This window comes from Ornithodoros turicata, chromosome 2 (genome assembly GCF_037126465.1).
Source record: "Ornithodoros turicata isolate Travis chromosome 2, ASM3712646v1, whole genome shotgun sequence".
NCBI lineage: Eukaryota > Metazoa > Arthropoda > Arachnida > Ixodida > Argasidae > Ornithodoros > Ornithodoros turicata.
In genome coordinates, this window is record NC_088202.1 from 41,878,485 (window position 1) to 41,899,109 (window position 20,625).

The following is a 20,625-nucleotide window of genomic DNA, read 5'->3' on the forward strand; positions in this document are numbered from 1 at the left end:
TCGGCCGCTCCGTCACTGTGCTCTGCTGTCGCTGTGCTGTTGCGGCGGATAACAAGCATGTGCTTCTCGACTGCCCTCTTTACACCTCCCTAAGATCAGCTCTGCAGTGTCGCCTGCAATCGATCGCGGCCGCACCATTCACATTGGCAACCACCCTCGGCCCTTGGTCTAGGCAGATCGACCACCGACAAGCTATTGAGTACTACCAGATTTTTCTCTGGGACATCGGGGGGGGGGGGGATATGTTTATTAAGAAAAAAGAAAGGAAAGATTAGCCAGGCAAAGAGCCGGCTTGCTATTCCGAAAAAAAAAGGAAAAAGAGGGGAAGAGGAAAAGGAAGGAAAAACAAAAAACAAAAAGGGGAACCAAAAAGAAACGGAAGGAAAAAGAAAAAAGGGAGAGTCGAAACAAAGGAAGGAAAGAAAAAGGAAACACCCAGGAATCAACAAAAGAAAGAAAAACAAAAAGCAACAAAAAGAAAAGAAAGGGAAAGAAAACAAGAAACAAAAAGAAAGGAAAAGAAAAGAGAAACAAAACGAAAGGAAAAGGAAAGAAAGAAAGAAGAGAATAAACACTAGCACAACGGTTACATGCAGTTCACGAGTCCTGAGACTCGGAGAAAACCGAGGAGAGCGGCTGTGGACAGCCCACTGGTTGGGGTGCAAGACGGGGAAAAGAAGAGCGGCCAACGAAACTGGATGTTGAGCAGTTCCTGTTCTTGGGTTCGACTGAGACCATGCAGATTGGGTGAGCTGTACCGCAATGTCCCCAACACCAGGGCCTGATGGACATGATAGAGGTCAGAGCATGACGGGCCCCAGGATGCACCAGCCATACGCCTGAGTACATTTACGAAACAGTTTGCCTTGGTAGCACGCAGGTTCACATGCGGGGACCACGTCAGGCCACGGTCAATTGTAATCCCCAGGTATCGGCAGGTCGTGACAAAGGTCAGGGGTGAGCCATCAATGAAAAGCGGGTACTTATGAAATGATCTTCGTGACATCCGTCTCCTCTCTATCCTATGATGTGCCTGCGTACCTGCGTGCTGTGCGCGTGTTCTTGTGTGTTGTATTTTTGCCTAGCGTTCGGTTGATGTCTCACTGGCTCCACTGACTATCGACCCCCATTCAGCGTCGTTCATCACCTCATCATCAGGACACATCTCATCCTGCCCATTGTGCCGCTCGGGTAGTGGGCCGCTCCTCATGTGGCGAATTTTCCCATTCATCATCAATAATTTATCTGTTGTTGGTGGTGGTGAGAAAAAGGATATATGTATATAAATGATTTGATGTTGCAAACTCACATGCTATATCGTCATGATTGCCTCAGCCAATTTAGTCGGATGACCTTTCGATATTTTCTTCGCAGACAAAGACCAGCTTTTACTCGAGTTTGAGTGCAATGCCGTATCGCAGCCATGTTTGTTTATCTTGTTTATCTGTGCTCTGCTGGTAATTTGAAGCTTGTGTGTGACAAAACGCTCAGAATATATGTGATATTTCGGTTTAATTATCGACAGAAAGTGGTTATCGTTTGTCTGTGTGCAGCTGAACGCTGTTTGACGTTAAAATTGGGTTACAATGGGTGTTTTGAGTTTGCGGAATACGTTGGCTTCTGCCCGATATAGAAGGAAGAACTGTTTGCGTAAGAAATTAGAGTTTCAAAGCTATCTAGAGACCACCGTGACGTCCATATGCTACGTAAATATGAGTCTGCAGTAATTATGCTTGACGAATTCCCCACTGAGTGCTACTCCCGCATTTGGATTAGGGGAGCGGGGATATGATTATTAAGGAAAAAAAAAAGGAAAGGAATCTGGAATAGCTCTGCAACTGATGTACTTGTATGTTTGGATTACGTTTATAAAGTATCACGAATATTAAACATAGCTTTATTTTGTTGGTCTTAAGATCTAAATTTGATGACGCCGTACTGTGGTATTGTATACAGGCTATTTGCACTTGCCAAGCACTGGACGACTTGCTTAGATTGCTGACTGTTTGCTTACTGTAGATTATTCTTGAAAAACTTAGTCCTATACCAAATGGTTATGCAGTACTTTCTAGCACGTACCAAGAATAATTGGGGAATACACTGAATTACGCAAGGTTAATATTTTCAGGTTTGCAAATGTTGCGCAGTACCGCGGAATTTCGCGGAACTTTTAGGGAAGAGTTGAACAATCTCTACAGCGACGACAAAGAAGCTTCTGCTAGTTCTTCAGTATGTCCTCGAATTTCTGAGTCCAGCCTCCCAGGGAACGCCAGCGCCGCGGCTCGGCCGCAAAAGATTCGAGGATAGGGACCACACTTCCGTGCCGAATTCGTTGGTATTACTTCTCCTCCTCACCACACAGCCGCTAATGCCGTAGTCTTCAATGCGTGATGTTCACTGAAGGCATTCGTGTTTTGGGTTCTCAGACTCTGAGCGAGTTTGATGGTACGAAATAAAATACGTAAACATAATTTTGTAGTGGCACACTAAATAAGGTTCCCATGGCATATCTTTCCTTCGAAGTCATCTTCAAGATAATCGTTCGAGCATAATTTAACAGCAGGCTAAGTAAAATGAAACTGGATAGGTCTGTTTTTAAGAAAACTAATATTTTCTTATGATCAGAAATGTTTCAAACGTTACATTTCTCTCGGATGGCGTGGTAGTTGCCCGTCCAGGCCGTGAGAAATTGCATTTCACGCGAAAGGCCTGATATGTTCACGAATTTTTTACTTTCAAAGGGCTCGGTGCACGTGAATTATTTTGACGGAAGTTAATTAACCGGATGCTTACTACGCTTATACGCTTTGTCGGAAAAATTGCTCGTTTATCGCAACCCTAGAACTATTACCCAAAAATGGGCGGCAGGCAGACGTTTTAAAATTGATCATATAGCAATATATATTTTACGTTTATTATATTGTTACGTGTGCAATATATATTAATGAGAACGTCTTGGTTGTTCATGGCTTCACTTTCGCTCCAATGAAAGCCAATTCCATCAACTATAATGGAGTAAAAGCGCTCAGTCACTTCTTTATGCATCAAAGCACAGATTGTGATTCGAGACTCTTGCGTGTTCTCCTTCCCTTATATGCATGACGGGATCCAGCGCTGCTGTAACTACACACATTTATCGACCTGTAGGTGCAGGTTGGTATTCAGAGCCCTCTGTTTACACACACTGAGAAGCACTTCGCTGCTGTGTAAACCATGCACAAGAAAGTTTTACGGAGGAAAGTGCCACGTACAAGGTTTTATTTTCTTCTTCGTCATCGTGCCCGACGTATGGCGTGTAACTGTTATAATGATGCACTTCCGAGCACAGCCTGCCGCTAACTCGGTCTCATATAGAATCCTCCTTCTCTTTTTTGTTTTGTTTTTTAGCTTTTCGTTTTCGTCGCATTCCGTTGTGAAGTTACGGACAATAAATGGCAAAACATCCGGTGAGTCTGTCAAACCTAAAGCGAAAGAATGTCCTCGAATTCATAACCAGTCAATGCTGCAGCGCTTGCCTCGCTCTGCAGCACAATACTGCGGAAGAACTCAAAGCAGGTCGAGGTCGCCACGGGCTTTGTTCGCTCGATGTGTATTTTTATATTTTGGGGGCGTGAACGAACTTAGCGACGTGCCGGTATTCGTGAATGTACCGTGTCGATCGAAGCCAACCGGTGCCATATTCTACAGCGTAAACCGCGAAATTTGCCTCAGGCCGGCAAAATTAATCCAGAGACCGACCATAATGGCGCGACTCATAATAATATTTCTCTGGCGATGTGAAATGGAGCCACAAAACCCCAACTTGTCATGTTACGTTACCTGGCAAGAGTCTTTTCCTCCGAAACGAGCAGCAGCACAAATCATAGTCTTCCTGTCGTACAATGTTCCTGGGATAGGAAGAAAGCGGCTGTACTGCCACATGCAAAGGTAGTCGTTCTCCAGAGGGATGCTGACCGTCTGCATCCCTGGCGTGGGGCTGCCACCTGCAATGTACGGTCACGTGACAACAAACGTACAATGTTCTCTGGAGGTTTCAGTCTTGAGTTTGACTTTTTTTTTAAATTCCGCGTTAGCGCCGTGAAGCAACTGTGGCTATGAGCGGCGTACAGATGTGGACAGATAGAGAGAGGACAGCAGGAAGGAGTGGGGGGACAGAGGGGTTAGTATGCGTCCTAGGCCGACTTCAGGGGGAACTGTGCCGACATTCGTCTGGAACGTCTTCGGAAAACCCAGTGAAAGACAGCACAGCCGGTGACAGGATTCGAACCCGTGTCACCTCCCAGTCTCGGCGTGGAAAGCGATCATCCTAACCACTATGCCGCGGGAGCTGGTTTGATTTTGACTGCTACCTGTGCTACCAAAGAGAGAGAGAGAGAGAGAGAGAGAGAGAAAAAACTTCCACAATTTTGTTACGCCCAGAATGAGCCTCTGAATGCTAGCCCAGAATAGATTAGGGTGTCCTCAATGGGTTAAGTTCGGTTCCCAGTAAAGTCGGCCCTAGACGCTCTATCCTTCCCTCGGAAGTACACATGCCGCCACACAGGCAGGTCTTAGGACACCGTTACGTCACTAATCCACCATAGAGGGTAACCATCCCCCCCCCCCCCAAAAAAAAAAGACATCACCCCACTGAGCTCGCTTGCTGCAGAAAGAAACGCATGCCGTCTCTTAGCCTCCCGAGGGTATGCAGCAAGGCAGTGTGAACGCACCCCTGACTCAACACATCGCTTTGTAAAGAGATGTGCTGCAGACTACAATCATGTGTAGTAAACGGACGGATGTCTTCATGGTGGTTCGTCCCATCTACAGAAGTGTCATAAAGTAAAACCATTTCCAAAGGCTACCTGCGATCCGACGCAGGAGCGCATTCAACCGGGCGAAAGCGGTCCGTTTCAACACCGTACTGCCTGTAAAGTGGAAACTTGCTGTGCGGCAGAATGGCTCGTTATTTTGTGTCTTTACGTCCATGTGTCCCCGCGCAGAAAACGACTGGCCACTTTTAGGGCTTGCCGTCCTTCCTCCCACATATGTGGTATGGAAGCCGTAGGCAGATTCTGGCGCCGAAACACAGAGGATGGGGTCTCTGTCAGCAGTGCTTCGCTCGTGTCTGTAGCGGACGACAGGGGACCATAAATTTTGAGTGTCGAAGACGTTTGGTAAGACGGAGCTAACTGTTGTGCGAGGGGCGTTGTTTTGTTCTATTTTGCTGAGTGTGTAACGTGAGTCGCGTGAAAGGAGGGCATCGGGGGGACGAAAAACAACGCAGAGAGCGGAGAAGTTTGGAGAAAATTAGAGGGACTTGGTCCACGGACTCTGTAGCAAACGGACCTGCTCGGAGGCTTGGAGTGACTTTGCCATATGATGTAAATTTTTTTCCACTTAAAATCCATTGCTGTCAATAAACCTGTTACCAATTGAAGATCGTCTGCTGTCGAGTACCTACAGCTCAACCGTCATCGTCACCGAACACTGGCAAGCCACGGGGATTAAGGAAAGAGAAGAAAAGAACAACTTTTACTCTGCACTCCCTCGAACATGCGTATTCGGAAAATGTTGCGGGATGCGATAGTCCTGGGAAGTCGTATTTGTCCTGTTCTACTATAAAAAATATGCACAGCGCATATATTATCGATGAGGGAGCATAATTCCTTGAGTCTGAGGAAGACTTGCACAAGAGACAAAGACAAAACGGACGGGACGAAACGGGACTCAAGAATCGAACTTCCTCGCCGAATCTACGCCAGCTGGCTTGTACCCTTCTTTATGTTCATCGCAAATATTGTCTTTCTTCTGCCACTGGTATCTGCTTGCATGTCCCAATGAGTTGAGTTGAGAAGAAAAAATGGACAAATAGGCGCTCATTACGAGAGCTGGCTACTCGAGATCTCAATGATGATGATGTCCCAATGATGTCAATGGATGGCGCTAACAAGGAACCTAAACCGTAATAATAAAATAATGCAAGCACACTCAGCCTAACCTGACTCTGCTGACCTGCCGCTGTTCGCCACGTAGCCCCGTTCCCACAAGTCATTGCGAAAATCGTTAACCCTCTCTTAACTCAGCTTTTTGTTTAATCTATCTCATCCTTCTTTCACCGTTTGTTAGTTTATCCTTTATTTCCTAATTATTTTCTTGTCTTTTTATTTATTTTATTCTTGTTTTATTTATTCTTTTTCTTTTTTCTTTGCGGAGTAGCAAGCCGACTACCGTTCGGCTGACCTTTCCTCCCTTTTTTTCATTGTTCTAATAAATACATCCCCCCTCTTTCATAGAACCCTAAAAAATACAATTCCACAAGACTACCAAAATCTTCATATGTTAATACCGGGTTATATTAAATTTTCCTCAAACACAGTATGTATTTTTGGCTTTTCACACTTTCCTGCCTTTGCTACAACTGCCTCATCCTATAAGGAGGTTACTTTTTCTTCTCCATTTCCTCTCGCTGTGCGCGTTGATCAAATCGTAGGTACTGACCTTCCCTTGTGGCTCCCCATCCTGAAACGATTATATTGCCCTGGAGAGGGGACGACTGCTCTGGAGCAGGATCCGGTAAACAGATGGGGGCAACGTATCCATCCGAGCCTTCGAAGTCGAACGGCTCCTCTAGCTTCAGCAGTGCTATGTCGTGGCGCATCCCGCTAGTTCCAAACTTCTCGTTACTTATGATCCACTTCACCTTTGCGAACGAAAGACACAAAAGGGCTAGGTTACTAAAGAGATGTTTTATATATCGTTGGATGAATACTCTCGTTCGCTTACTCTTCTGTTTTGGCTGTGTGCTGCGAACCTCCTGAAGTCCGTTTTTCCGGCTTCCACACTCAGACGCTCCGGACCGAATCTGTTGAGAGATACCAGGTGACGCTGAACGTGTCGCAGCAAAACCGCCAATGGTACAGGTGAGCGCGGTTAGCGTTGGCAGTACCTACACGGTAACCGCGTTTTGTAACATCCGCTTGAAATTGATAAATCGCATCCGCGCGTTTACTGAGTATGTCCGCACATCCGCGACCGTTGGACTCAATGGAATACAATTTGCATGATCGAATCTTATGTGACAAAGGCTTTCACTGCTAAGCATACCAACTGCTTAGGAAAATTGTGTCATCCACGGTCTTCCATTTGTAGACGGGGTGGTGTTCCCCTGCACATTTGGTGACCCAGACGTGATGTGAACGCGTAACCTTCTGGGCAGAATAGAAGAAGAATGCGCAGTAACACAACAAATGACATAATTTGTCACGCCATTTGTTTATTGACTGAGTACCCTCGATTGACCCGGGTTTGGATGAGGGCGCCGGTTGTGGTGTATGGGTGTTTCCCTGTGTTTTTCTCAGACGGGGCGGGAGGGGGGGGGGGGGGCTTTAAGACAAATGTCAGCACAGTTCCCTGTGAAGGCGACCCAGGACGCATGATACCCCATGCGATAGTAGTGAGGTTGCCCGCCTAATCGTGGCAGACTACGGCAAGCAGCTCCACCACTTCTGGTTGCATCTCTTGTGCGTGCTCCGTGGAGGCAGGTGGTTCTATTCGCAACTGCGCTCTTCTAAAGCTTTCAAACATTTCCATCCAACGATATTTTCAGGATCCAGAATATTTCCATCCGCAAATCAGTTTCTCGCACGGATCCAGCTCACCGGATCTGGATCATCCTCGCGCAGATAATTGCACCCACCCACGTGAGAGCGCCACTGCCTACTGCTTACTCTTTTGTCTTACGTAAACTTTTTTTCTTCCGGGGTTTCTGTTTTATCGTTTACTTTGCTTGCTGTTTGTCTTGTGATTGTCATACATGAGCGCGAGTAGGTTGTCATAACTGCGGCGTGTCACCCCTCCATACTTTTCTGTACTTACATTTAATTTTACGTACCGATTTCATTTTGATTCTGTTTCCCAATCTACTAATCGCGATTATTTACTGATGCGATCTTACCTCCGCACACAATGCGCAGCAGTTACCACGGTGTTCCTTGAGATGATGGAACCGCCACAGAAGTGATACCCGTTCCTCTGCAAGGAAACCTGAAGCCGATGGATTATTATGGTGCATAACACCGCAATATAAGGGGGGGAACAACGTGAGAGAACAACGATATCCTCGTTGATGCACTTCCTTTCTTCCTTTCGTTTTTTCATTACTTCCCAGGTCGGACACGACTCTCTCGGGTTGAATCCCGTGAGCCGGACATGATTTAGTGTCACACACCTCTGGTCTGTTTACCCTCTAGATCAGACACGAGTTTCGTGTACCGCATTCTACGATATTGCAAGGTTTCAACGTAACGTGATTTATAGCAGTGCGAGTTGTAAAGAAAGAAAGTGATTTCTGTCGCTGTTGAGCAATGAGTTACAGGACTATAGGATTCATCGAAAATCTCACCTGCCATGGAAACTCTCCTTCCCTCGCCGCCCTTCCACCGACGACTCTTTCGTCCTCCACTCGGCTTCTGCCGCACTCTATGTCTTCATGCGTATCTAGATTATTCGTACGTAAGTAACTAAAACGTTCCAAACCATTTCCTCTTCCGTTTCCGTAATCGGTTGTTGTAGATGTGCGTGATACTGATGAACGTAAATGGTTGCTTACCGTTATGTCTGTGATGTCGCACTGAAACAGACGTTAGTAGCGCTATTAATAAGAGGTCATGAAATTTGAACTGTCACAATGCGTGCGCAAAGACAGGGCATGAGTTATCGAACGGGAACACGATGAATTATTGTGTACGTTAAGTGCTGAAGGAACAAACATATCGGTTGCAGAACATTTCTCCCTCTAATTATCTGCGTTATCGGTATACGCAGTATTCGCTTTCACAAATGTTTTAAACTAGCAACTGGGTTAGCGGTCGTCACTTGTTAGTTTAAAACTTTCGTTAATTTCATCTGCACGCGTAACCCGACACAAAACAATACGGCTCAGTGTCTTAAGAGAGTGGATAGCCACTTACCACAGTTGCCGGAGGCTGAGTCGATCAGCAGGATCAATGCACAGGTAAGTATTACTGCATTCGTCATGATCCTTAACGATGTCATACGCACTCTGTTTGCTATAGATCGTGCCGCAGTTAGAACTGTCTCTGAACATGTTAAGTGATGTTTGATAGCACTAGTGACCTAATTTCACTCGTCGTCCATGATGTGCAAGAATTATGTATTGCGCGTCGAAAGCATGTGGGCGTCCCTTTGTCTTCGTGCCCAATAGGGGCGCCACAACCTTCTTGCATCGCTTTGTTTTCGTGTCGAGGCCCTCATAGCTTCCTGTACTACACTTGCTCCTTCTGCCATATACACAGGAATGCCATATTGACCACTGAACATAGCAACGTGCGTGATGATTGTGGTAGCAGGGTTTGCCGATCAATCATTGCACTACTTTTTGCTCGACGTGTGTTTCATTGTGCACTATGCTAATCGCTTGTCTGGCCTTGTGTTTGTTCTATGGCCGCAACGTAGGGCAGGCATAAGTGGCGGGTTAATTTATGGGAGTAGCCAAATTCGCCGTGTGATGAATTTAGTTTTTTCCTCTTTATTTTTTATTTTTTAACATCAACATCACTCTCACTCGACTTCTTTCTGTCAACACATCACGTAAGAATTGCACATAAATGCCATTGCTCATGCAATCAGCGCCAGTGCCTATCATATGTTGCGTCTTGTACGCTGCCCAATAGTTTGGCCAACTACATCTAGCTTTCGCTCTGTAAGTTGAAATATGTAATATACGTTCTTACAAAACCAGAGAAGAATTGTGACTCGATTATATGTTTCACGAAATGACTTACGGAATTAGCGGAAGCACCTGGAATACTCCCACCTGTACTATAGCGGCGAGCGACCGGAGCCTTGTTGACATTTCTCGTGGGCATCGTGGCTCCTTACACATATTAATAGGTTTTCATTCATTCCATTCATATAGTACAAGCATGAATAGATTTATCCTGCTATGCAGTTTGTAGTAGTCAGTCCCTGGGTTGTAGGGGCCAACAAACGCATGTTAGACATATGATGAGTGATATGAGGATCGCTCACGGAACAGTTGAGGTGCCCTTGGGAGGCTGTGCTATGCGGAACAAACAGAAGATAAAATGCAGAAAAACATACTACGGAAAGAAGCACCGAAGGTCACTGGAAAAGAGAGCAACGCTAAAGCCCCTGAAGGAAAAACCAGTTCTGAATGCAAGATTCTCACAGTCCTGCGGTCCTCCAAATATCAGTACTATTTACATAGCATTTATACCGTACTAGAATACTGCTTTCTTTTGCATCATTGCACCGTAAATACGAATGTTTAGTTTTGGGTTGAATGCAACATCCCATGTCATCATCACTTCTTCATTTATTGTTGTTGTTGTTGTTGAATGCAACAACAACAACTGGCCGTGCCCTTTATGCGAGTTCTTTTATTTTTTTATTTTTTTAGCGCATTTTATTGTCATCCGGTGCTCCCACTCGTTGCTGTCGTTTCTTGATGCAAGTCGTCGTTGTGGCGTTTGGGCTCGTTACGTTGGCATGCTTACCGATCCAATCGATGTAAAGAGGAACCTCTGTGTATACTCCAGGATACTTCTCGTGGGCACATCCAATTCACCAAGATACGACTCCCGTGAGGATGGCTGCGCCATTCAGTCTCTGCACTGCTGGTCCTCCAGAATCACCCTACAGCGAAAAACCATTGGATGGTGAGTTAAGGCCGTCGATGGCAAGGATTTCTCACTTGGCATGAATCTTTCTTTGGCTCCCCTTTCGGCAGCGCAGTACATCGTTTCATCGTCCAATTCGTTGGGTTGTCCCACGTTGTTAAATGCTTCTTCGTAGATCTTCTCGCATTCTTTGTCAGAGATGACAGGAACTGAGGCCGTGAGCCGCTCATCTGGAGTTGGCTCACCTGTCGTGGAATGGGACTTATATTACGTACAAATACTTACACATTCATGCCCTAGCTTGTTGATTCGATTAGTTAATCGAAGTAGGGTGTTCTACAAAGCGGTTTAGAGCTTCTTTCTCCCATTCAGAACTTCATATTGTAGCGTCACCGTCGTAGTTATACTTTGATGTACAGCGGCCCCTACTGAAAAATCCTATATGTAGATCCTCATATGATGTTATTGGATATAGGACCTATAAGTGGTGTAGGTTCCACAGGAGTTATAGGTTTTATAGGAGCAATATAGGTATTATAGGAGATGTAGGACCTGCGTCTCCTATATGATCTGTACACTGCGTGTATGGGGACACGGTATGAAATTTGGCTGTGGCGATACATGCATACACATGCAATGAACAAAAATAATAAGAGAGGAGTACAATAAAATACCATCTACTTCCCTTTATTTATTAATACCATTCACAATATTTACATTGAAGGACACAGCTGTAAAAGCTTGCACTGCCGTGGAGCAGATGACGGAGTTGCATGGGTGAGGCGTATGCCTCATCTGTTTCACAGTAAACACGAATCAGTGAAGAGCTCTGCAACGTACTTTGACGCGACTTACTTGATGTCTTTCAACATTTCCGTGACGTATCTGTTCATTTTCCCACGTCGTGTGTGTGCTGGCTCATCTGCGTTGTTCACGAAAATCGATCCGTGAAAAGCATCTGAAATTCACAAATTCGTCGTAAGTAGCGGGGCCACTGGAGCATCACATGTGACATCTGAACCCTGATAAGCGTTGGAGGTTTACGAATAGGGACACTGAGCTAACAGATAGAAATAAGGTAATAGGAATCACAAGGGTAATATTCACACTGAGAGCATAAAGTAGGAGGAACCCACATGCTGCAAAGGATACTGAACAAAAAGCACGAAACATGACACTACTGGCACGCAACTAACCTTTACTTCACCAAATCGAAGGGCTTCTGGACGTATCTTCCAACACGCACACAAGAAAGCACGTCCAGGCATCACCTGTAGAGCAGAATAACACATCCACAGCAGTTCGGTGCACTAGATGGGCCCAGAGCCACAACGAAACGCGAAAATCCGGATGCGAGAACAAACGCGTCCGACCTCAACGAACTTTGCAAGCGAAATGAACGCCAGAGCACCAGAGCCCCGCCTGGTGGCGGCGGTGGAAGGGAAGGAAGATGCACGCTGTTCAGGCGCTCCTCGCACTATGGCAAGAGAACGGAAAGTCGCGCGAGGACGGGACTAATACTATCGGAAAGAGGACGCTTTCCCCGTCAAAAAGAGACCTCAATCGCGTTTCTACGCCTACAAAAACCCGATATCGAGAAAAATGCCCCGGTCCTATGTATAAGAGGGCCGCCGTTGCCACGGTGTCCTAACTCGGGAACGGAGAGAGATAGAAAGGTGCCGCAAGTTTCTACGCGTTGCCTATATCGAGTGCGTTTATCCATTAAAAGGAAATTCGCATCCGCCGCGGGATTGAAACCTGAAAACGGAGACAAAGTCAGGAAATGGTGGTCGGTGTCAGGAATTTCGAGAATGACGCCTTAACCGCTGGAAATGGACGGATGGTTTGAATGAGAAAGTTGTAGAGCAGAGAACAGAGCACATGCACACAAAATGTCAACTGAATCGGACGTCGGGTATGCGAGTTAAGACTCCGAACAGTGGGAAGCGTTTCAGAGTTGCGCTAGCCAGACTGGTCGCCTCGTCATACTCTTAAGCCGATATCGCGAGAACGGAACGTCGCGCCTCTACGGGATCAACGCTGTTCGAAAGAGCACATCGAGACTGTCACAACGAAGGGAAACACGACCATGTCGCAACAAGGGGAACGTTTTGGGGGGAAAAAGCCGTCGGTCCCATGTACTGGGAGGCCAGTAAACGCGGAAACCTGTAACTCGAGAACCGCTAAAGTTGGAAAAGTGTGGTAAATTTTACCACGTGCACCGCGTCGATAACAGTATGCTCTCCAAAGATACATCATGTCCGACGCGAGCTTATTTCCGAAAAAGGGCCCCGAAGTTCGAAAAAACGGCGTTTCTAACGCGTCTCCTCGTACAACTTCTAAACCACGAGATCAGCTGCTAGTGTGATTTGAGCGATCGTAGAACTATTCCAGACCTGTTCGGACCTAAATTTTGGTCTCGATCCGATAAACGGGGCGAGAGGTACGGGACTTTGGAGGTGTCGGAAGCACTGGCGGCGGCCTTGAATTTCCAAATATCTCGGCAACTGTCAGGATTTCTCACAAGCCACGAGCATGCAGGCGAAGGGGGAAGAAACGGGAATTCGTCACAAAAAACCGCGTCCCGATATGACAGCTGCAGGCAGAGATATTAGACCCGGAAACCCATCGAGCGACAAAGCAATATCGCTGGATGGGGTTCAACAACCACTGGACGGTTGAAAAACGCCAAGTACTGTAATGTGCCAAATGTGTGCATGGAACGCACGCATCATTTTATGTTTGATCTTTGGTCGATCAATAATTGACTTGTATGTATGTTCCAAAAATGAATCGAACACATCATGAAATGAAGCACATATCAGCCCTCCTAAAATCAATAAAATTCAATATAAATCAATATAAAATTTTTACATGTAAAGATTTTATATTGATTTTAGGAGGGCTGGTATGTGTTCCTGCACGTTCTTACTTGTTTCAGGGTTTCAGGGACTTATAACTGGTCGGCAAAGGATGTCTCCTATGTGGCCGTATGTGACCCTGTATGACTCCTGCATGGTCTACATATAGGACCCGTGTAACTCCTACATCCTCAATGTAGGAACTTATGGGTCCTGCATGGTCCTACATGACTCCTGCATGGGCTCGTTTAGGATCCCATAATGGCCTACACAGGAGTTATATAGGACCTTATTGCTCCTACATGACTCCTGCATGGACTCGTATAGGATCCCATAATGACCTACACAGGAGTTATATAGGTTCCTAAATAACCCATAAGGATCCTGTAGCATCCTATATAATTTTACACAGGACCTATATGAATTACTTATGGGTTTTTTCAATAGGGGCATGAACACTAAATGGATTACGATTGCCCGCCTTATCGGGAAGCCTCGACCCATCTTCAATGTCGTCCTTCAGGATTTTTGTGGGGTGCGGAATTGTCCCATAGAACCGAAATAATCGATGCAGATCAAGGTTACTCTCGTCCTTTTCGTTTCCCCGACACAATTCCGGTTGTTTATGACACTGCACCTGACCTATATGCAGATATTCGCTGTATGCAGAAAGGCTAGTGGAAGTGATCAATTCAATGTTCAACCACCGGAACGCAAAAGGCTCTGGATGCAACTGTTCCTGTGTTCGGGACTCACGCAACCTTTCGGAACATAACAATACTTGCTTACAATTGAGGGATACGAAGACTGAGATGTACTATCGTAATTATGCACTCTAGCAAGTAACAGTTGATTGCGCAAAGAAGAACAAAGTGAAGACAATGCACAGGTGCAGCCGATACTGGAAAGATAGGTCAGTAGTGGTCGAAGCTAGCTTCCTGCACAGCTTGCGCCTCTAGGCAGTTGCAGCATGACAAAATGATGCGATAATGTAACTAACAATGAATGTAATAAAAAATACAGTAACTTAGAAGACACAAAGAGGTGGTTGTGTATAATAGCATTGATCATGGTTTCTTTCATCCGTGTCCACGCACATCAGTGTACGTAGTGCCGTTTCCGTAATCTGTGAGCTATTGGAGCTATCGGGGAGCTGTTGGAGCATGCCGATACCGCTACTTTTCACAATATGGATGACGAGCAACACAGAGAAAGAAATTGAGGAAGATCGTCATATTTCCCCGTTGACCGTCACAGTTCTCGATCTCTATTTTTCGGAGCAGGTACAAAAAAAAGCATTGTCTTTTGGAACAGGAATACGAAAACAGCGAGTGTTAATAGACCGCTGATAACATCGCTGTTAATTTACCGTGCCTACCGGAACCAATGACAGAGGGCGTGACTCAGAACCTTATCAGCTGATAGGGCGCGTTAGCCTACCGGGTTACCACAACATCTCCTAGATAGTAGAAGGCCTGCGCACTGCCCAACTCACCAACTGCTTTTGCCATTTCTCATTAATCGTCTTTCGTATGACTGAGCTCAAGTCTTCAGCTGCCACTTCTGTAAATGCGAGGTCGCCGGACAGTACCTCGACAGCCGCCTTGTCGGCTTGCTCGTTGCCACGTATACCTACGTGACTTGGCACCCAGCAGAGTGTTAGAGAGAGACATTTGTTTGTAATTTGGCTGAATAAATGCTGGGCCTGTTGCACAAACGGGTTCTTTTGTTTCCGTTAGCTACATATAGCTTGTAGACAGCTCAGGGAATCGGTGTACACGACTGACGTATCAATGTGAGAGTGTAACACATGATTAACAACAAGGATCACAGCGTATACCTCTGCACTGAAAATGGAAAAAGTGTTTGGCAGACGGCGAGACACAGCAGACGTGCCTGTGACCATTGCACATGAAACCTTTGAGCCCGTTTTAGAGCCATCCGTGTAAAGGGCGACATGGTCTGCAAAACTGTCTGATAAGAACTCCTGCTGGAGAACAACTGTAGAAGTTTCTTGCTTTTTAACGAGGTGTTGTGTGTTGGTGGTGGTAGCCATGGGGGAAGCCTCCCACCACTTGCTACTAGAGTCACCCTGCCCTGGTCAGGGAAGCCGTAAGCTTCCACTTCCAGGGACAGTACTAAAAGGAGGGATGACAGAAGGTCTGTTCAAAACAGCAGCTGGAAACGGGTTTCTGTGACTGGGTGCTGCGGGTAAGATCTCACTTTCATTGCATATGTAGAGGCAAGGTAAAATCTCCGTTTTTCGAGCGACCATTCATTGCACTCTGCATACAAGCTTTGAACTGGAGATGTTCGAAAAGCTCCCAACACCAGACGGAGACCCTGGTGGTGAACTGGGTCTAGAACCGCCAGAGCAGACCTCCGTGCAAAGCCATAAACCAAAGACCCGTAGTCAAGCTTTGAGCGAATGACGGAAATATAAATACGACGCAGGACTTCCCGGTCTGCACCCCAAGACCTATGCGACAAGATCTTGAGTATATTTAAGGCCTTCATTGACTTGACTCTGATATCTTTTTTGTGAGACACAAAATTCAGCTTTTGGTCAAAGATGACACCAAGGAATTTGTGTTCAGACATGACAGTAATATCCTGGCCATTTATTCTGAGTGTGGGCTCAGGTAACACACCCCTCACTCATGAAAATAGAACACAAACAGTTTTCTCAGGGGAAAACTTGAAACCGTTTTAGGTGGACCAGTCTGAAAGTTTGTTTATGGTGAGCTGGAGCTGTCTCTCACACCTAGAAACGCTTGTGGAAGAACAGGATATTTGAATATCACCACATATAACGTGAGTACGTGACAGACGGTGGAATTGCATGGACGACAGAGTTCATCTTTACAATAAAGAGTGTTACGCTTAGAACAGACCCCTGCGGGACTCCATTCTCTTGTGTGAACAGGCGGGACTGTACAGTTCCCAGCTGCACCCTAAACGTTCTCCCCTGAAGAAAGTTTGCAACGCAACGGAACAGCCGACCACGTACCCCAAAAGAGTGTAGGTCAGGGATTTCCCTACACCCCCCTCAGGGGGGGTGTACACCCTCCCTGCATTTTTGGAACACCCCCCCCCCCTGAAATTTCTCAGGTGACACTACCCAACTCGGCCACCAACACATTCTAGTAGTGAGTCCGGCGCAGCGAATTCCATCCTGTACTATCAAACTTGGGCTGTAGGACCACAGTGATGCAGATGATCCTACCATGCATTTGTCCAAATTCATCTGAAAATCACTGTTCCATTCATATAGCACGCGCCTACGAGAAAAAATGCGTTCGGCATGCAAGCTCAATGTGGATCACAAGGAATCATTTGCGCCCAACTCAATCAAGCGAGGTATTCTGCTTTTTTTCGTCTGAGGTTTTCACCATTGGTTGCTAGGTATTGATATTGAGTTTCGTGAGCCAAGGTGAAAGTCTTTTTTCTTTGTCGGTCGTGCGATTATGCATCTTAATGTTTAAATGCCGCTCATAATGAATCTGTATTCTACTGTACTGTGTTATAACGTAATAACATGTACAAATAAAACGGGAAAGCTCCGCAGATGTGTCACCATTGTGCCACGATTCTTTCCGTGGAACCTTCACCAAGCATACCCCCCCCCCCTTGAAAACTCGGCACCCCCTCAGCAGTGAATTTCTGGGGAAATCTCTCTCGTGGGGAGTGCTCTCGCCGTGAGGACGGCCGCACCTCCAGAAACACGTGCAGCGTCCGTTCGGTCTTTTCTGTATACGTTTCACCGTCGGAGGTGGCATGGAGTTTCAAAGTTCAGATTCGTTTCTTGAAGACAGAAACAGACAGCACTGTGTCTGTCTGATATATCATCGATGTCATCAAGATTCCCCAGAAGACGACGACAGTTCCACTGAATGATACTGGTTGGTTTGGTTTTAAGGAAAAAATAAAATGGAGATTTTGGCCTCACTAATGTGAGGCCCGCAACTCCACATCACTTGCACCAGTTACTTTGGTGGAAAACTCCTTGAATGATGATGCCAATGAAGGTGAGCAGGAAGATGCCGATGATGATGCCGATGATGATGATTAGTGGTGGGGGGGGGGTGATTGCGACAGAAAGAAAGTACACACACACTGAGATGTCACAGAACGCGCAAACACGCAACACGCAAACAATCGAACAGCAAAACCCACAAAACACACATAGGCTCAAAACTTGTTGTCTGCATCAATATCCCTGAAAAGTCAATTCCGGGCCTTAGGAAAAAGAAGGTTGTGCCAACAGTTGTGGCCTGCCAACTGACCTTGTTCCACATCTACAGTCACCACCGGCATCGAACCCAAATATACACCGATGCTTCAGTTTCTCTAGTTGGGTCGTCTGCTGCCTTCTGCATCCCAGAGGATGGAGCTGAGCACGGCTTCAAGCTCCCTCGTATGTCATCTGCTGAGGCCGAGGCATTCGCACTACTGGCCGCTTTGAGACATGTCTCCTCGTGTGCGCCCAGGGCCTGGTCGGTCCTCACCGACAGTAAAGTGGCTCTGGAGGCGCTGGCCTCTTACTCTGCCGCAGTCATCAGTGACACCTACACCACGATCATCCCCCTGCACTCTGAACTTGTATCGCTGGGACACGAAGTGGTGTTCCAATGGATTCCTAGCCATGTCGGGATTTCAGGCAATGATCGTGCTGACACTCTTGCTCGGCAAGCCGACGACGCTGAGCAACCAACTGTCTTTCCCCTTGCGCACTCTATGTGCCAGCTGACAATCCGCCGCTTCACTGCCAACCGCACACAGCTCTTTCAGCAAGAAGCTATACGAACCAATGCCTTCCTCAAATCCATTGACCCTTTAATGACATATGCTGTGCCTGGCCGTATCCCGCGCATCGAGGAATCGCTGCTTCATCGGCTGCGGCTGAATGTGGCCCGAACTCCTCTCCTCCTATTTAAGATGAATCAGCTCCCATCACCTCTTTGCCCAACGTGCAACGTAGAAGCCGATGTGCCACACATTCTCATTGCCTGCCAGCGGTACGAAGATCACCGATCGAGTCTCCGGCGCTGCCTTGCTCATCTAGGCTACCGAGAGCTTTCCCTCGCGGTGCTACTTGGCCCTATCCAGCACGCTGAAGTCACGTCTGCGCTGACACGATTCCTTCGGGAATCTAAACTTCTGGACATTCTCTGATGCGTCCTATGCGCAACGATTTGTGAAGGAGCTGTTTCTTCTGTATTTTTTGATAATTTTCTGTATCCCAGCTGTTTTCTTTTGTTTGCTTGAAAGCATTAGGGAATAGCAAGCCCACACCGTGGCTAACCTTTCCCTTCCCTTTTTTCTTACTTTGCATTAAACATATCCCCCCCCCCCCGGAAAAGTTTCACTATGGCGGAGAACGCCCGGTGTCTGACACTGTGATTCCAGGGCCCAAGTACTTTTGAAACGCTGAGCGGACGGCCGTCCACTGCTGCCGGCTCAGACTGTAGAAGACGACGAGCTTCAGTACGCAGGGCATCAAAATGTGCTCCACATCTTCCACAACACCGCACATGGAGCAGTTTGGGGAGGCTGCTTTCCCGATCATGTGTAGAAAGCTACGGCTGTATGGGACCTTCAAAAATCCTTGACTTGAAAAAATGGGACCTTGAAAATGCACACTCTGTCCCTTTGACTGTGCATTACCTGAAGAGTTTGCTGCCGCACAACACTTGACGGCACGAACTTTCTTCCCGTGAGACCCGGTAACAATGCGCTGGCCCTGTACTTTGCTCGCCCCGCACTCCACGGCTCCTTCCGAACAAAAGAGGGTGATACGTTAGCGAAATTTATTTTAGCCTTACAGTATGCGTTCAAGATGCACGCAGTACTGGCACTGTAAAATGTAAAATTATGGATAACCTCTAAATACGTAATGACAACACAGCGCACGAGGTCAACATCGGGAACTTACCGTAATTTATCCAGTAACGGTAACACATTATATACAGTCAATGACGATGTCACCGTAGACCTTATCGGAAAAGTCCCTGGTTGACCGCCAAGCATCCTTGGGGGCCGCCACTTCAGCTGCGACGACGAGGTCAGGAATGCGGTCCGATCATGGCTGCTACGCGCCGGTAAGGATTTCTACGCTGCTGGCATCCAAGCCCTCGTGAAACGCTGGGACAAGTGCATTAGTGCAGCTGGAGATTACGTTGAAAAATAAAACTAATTTCTCCCCATTAAGTTCATTTTACTTTTGCGAAAAATGAAAAGTCCCGGTTTGACTTGAACACCCCTCGTATCTTGAATACTTAAAAAAATCGAAGATTCACAAAACGAACTGTCCACGATTGGGTAAGATATAGTCACTACGTGGCAGATGCAGTCTCTGTGACAGTCATATACTAGGCCATATCGTATGTACCGTATTCTAGACAAGCACACATCACTCATAACGACACCACCAATACCCTCCACCACCTCAACAAGATAACGGATGTTATCTATACTTCAGAACCACCCGACCTCTCCACCTTCTTCAAGTTCATTGTTGACGCAATCCTATATAACTTCACTGCCGTTATTAAATAACGTTACCTTCGGTTTGTTTGTTTGAGACTGTTTTTTTTCTACTGGAGCAAACTTTTTGACTGCTTCTGACTGCAAACTTTGACTTTTGACTGCTTCTGTTTTTTTTGTTTTTGTTTTGTCTCTCAAGCGTTTCTCAAGTGGTGCACACCGCTAGAGCAAGCAACATGATTCCGCGCGAATCGTTCTTCTCTTTGCTCTTCACATTGCATTTGTTTTCTCTCATTCTTCCTTTCGTTTTTCTCTTTCTGTTTCAATCTTCCAGTTGCAAGTGCGTATCGTAGCTCTGGAGTAGTGACATTATGATTGATACGCCGCGGAGCAAATCTCTCGCCTCGAGTCATTCACCTAGGAGTGATGTGGGCTTCTCGCGCAATATATTATGATTCAACTACCTTGCGTCATTGGATACATGGCTATGAAGAACAGTGTCTCGAAAATTCTAGTACCGTAGAAGAGGAGCGTGTGGCTTGGTACCTCTACGGTCAGCGTATTATGTTTTAAGTGAGTAAATGAGTTTCCAGCACGACTATTTTAAAAACTTTCTCTCGCAATAATCTTTCCTT

At 46.4% G+C, this 20,625-nt stretch overlaps 2 protein-coding genes across 2 annotated transcripts in view; both read right to left on the reverse strand.

The window, feature by feature from the left end:
- The window catches only part of LOC135384563 (serine protease 27-like), a 79,311-nt gene that overhangs the window by 3,501 nt on the left and 55,185 nt on the right, over positions 1 to 20,625 (reverse strand). The window lies entirely within an intron of this gene.
- LOC135386413 (trypsin-1-like) overlaps positions 1 to 20,625 on the reverse strand; it is a 39,523-nt gene that overhangs the window by 1,289 nt on the left and 17,609 nt on the right. Inside the window, exons 2-9 of the mRNA XM_064616327.1 lie at positions 10,718 to 10,888; positions 8,952 to 9,005; positions 8,591 to 8,611; positions 8,384 to 8,478; positions 7,937 to 8,025; positions 6,766 to 6,844; positions 6,481 to 6,682; positions 3,820 to 3,983 (exon numbers count right to left, since the gene is read on the reverse strand). Of these exons, the coding sequence (XP_064472397.1) occupies positions 3,820 to 3,983; positions 6,481 to 6,682; positions 6,766 to 6,844; positions 7,937 to 8,025; positions 8,384 to 8,478; positions 8,591 to 8,611; positions 8,952 to 9,005; positions 10,718 to 10,888 (875 nt within the window). The remainder of the gene's footprint in view (positions 1 to 3,819; positions 3,984 to 6,480; positions 6,683 to 6,765; positions 6,845 to 7,936; positions 8,026 to 8,383; positions 8,479 to 8,590; positions 8,612 to 8,951; positions 9,006 to 10,717; positions 10,889 to 20,625) is intronic.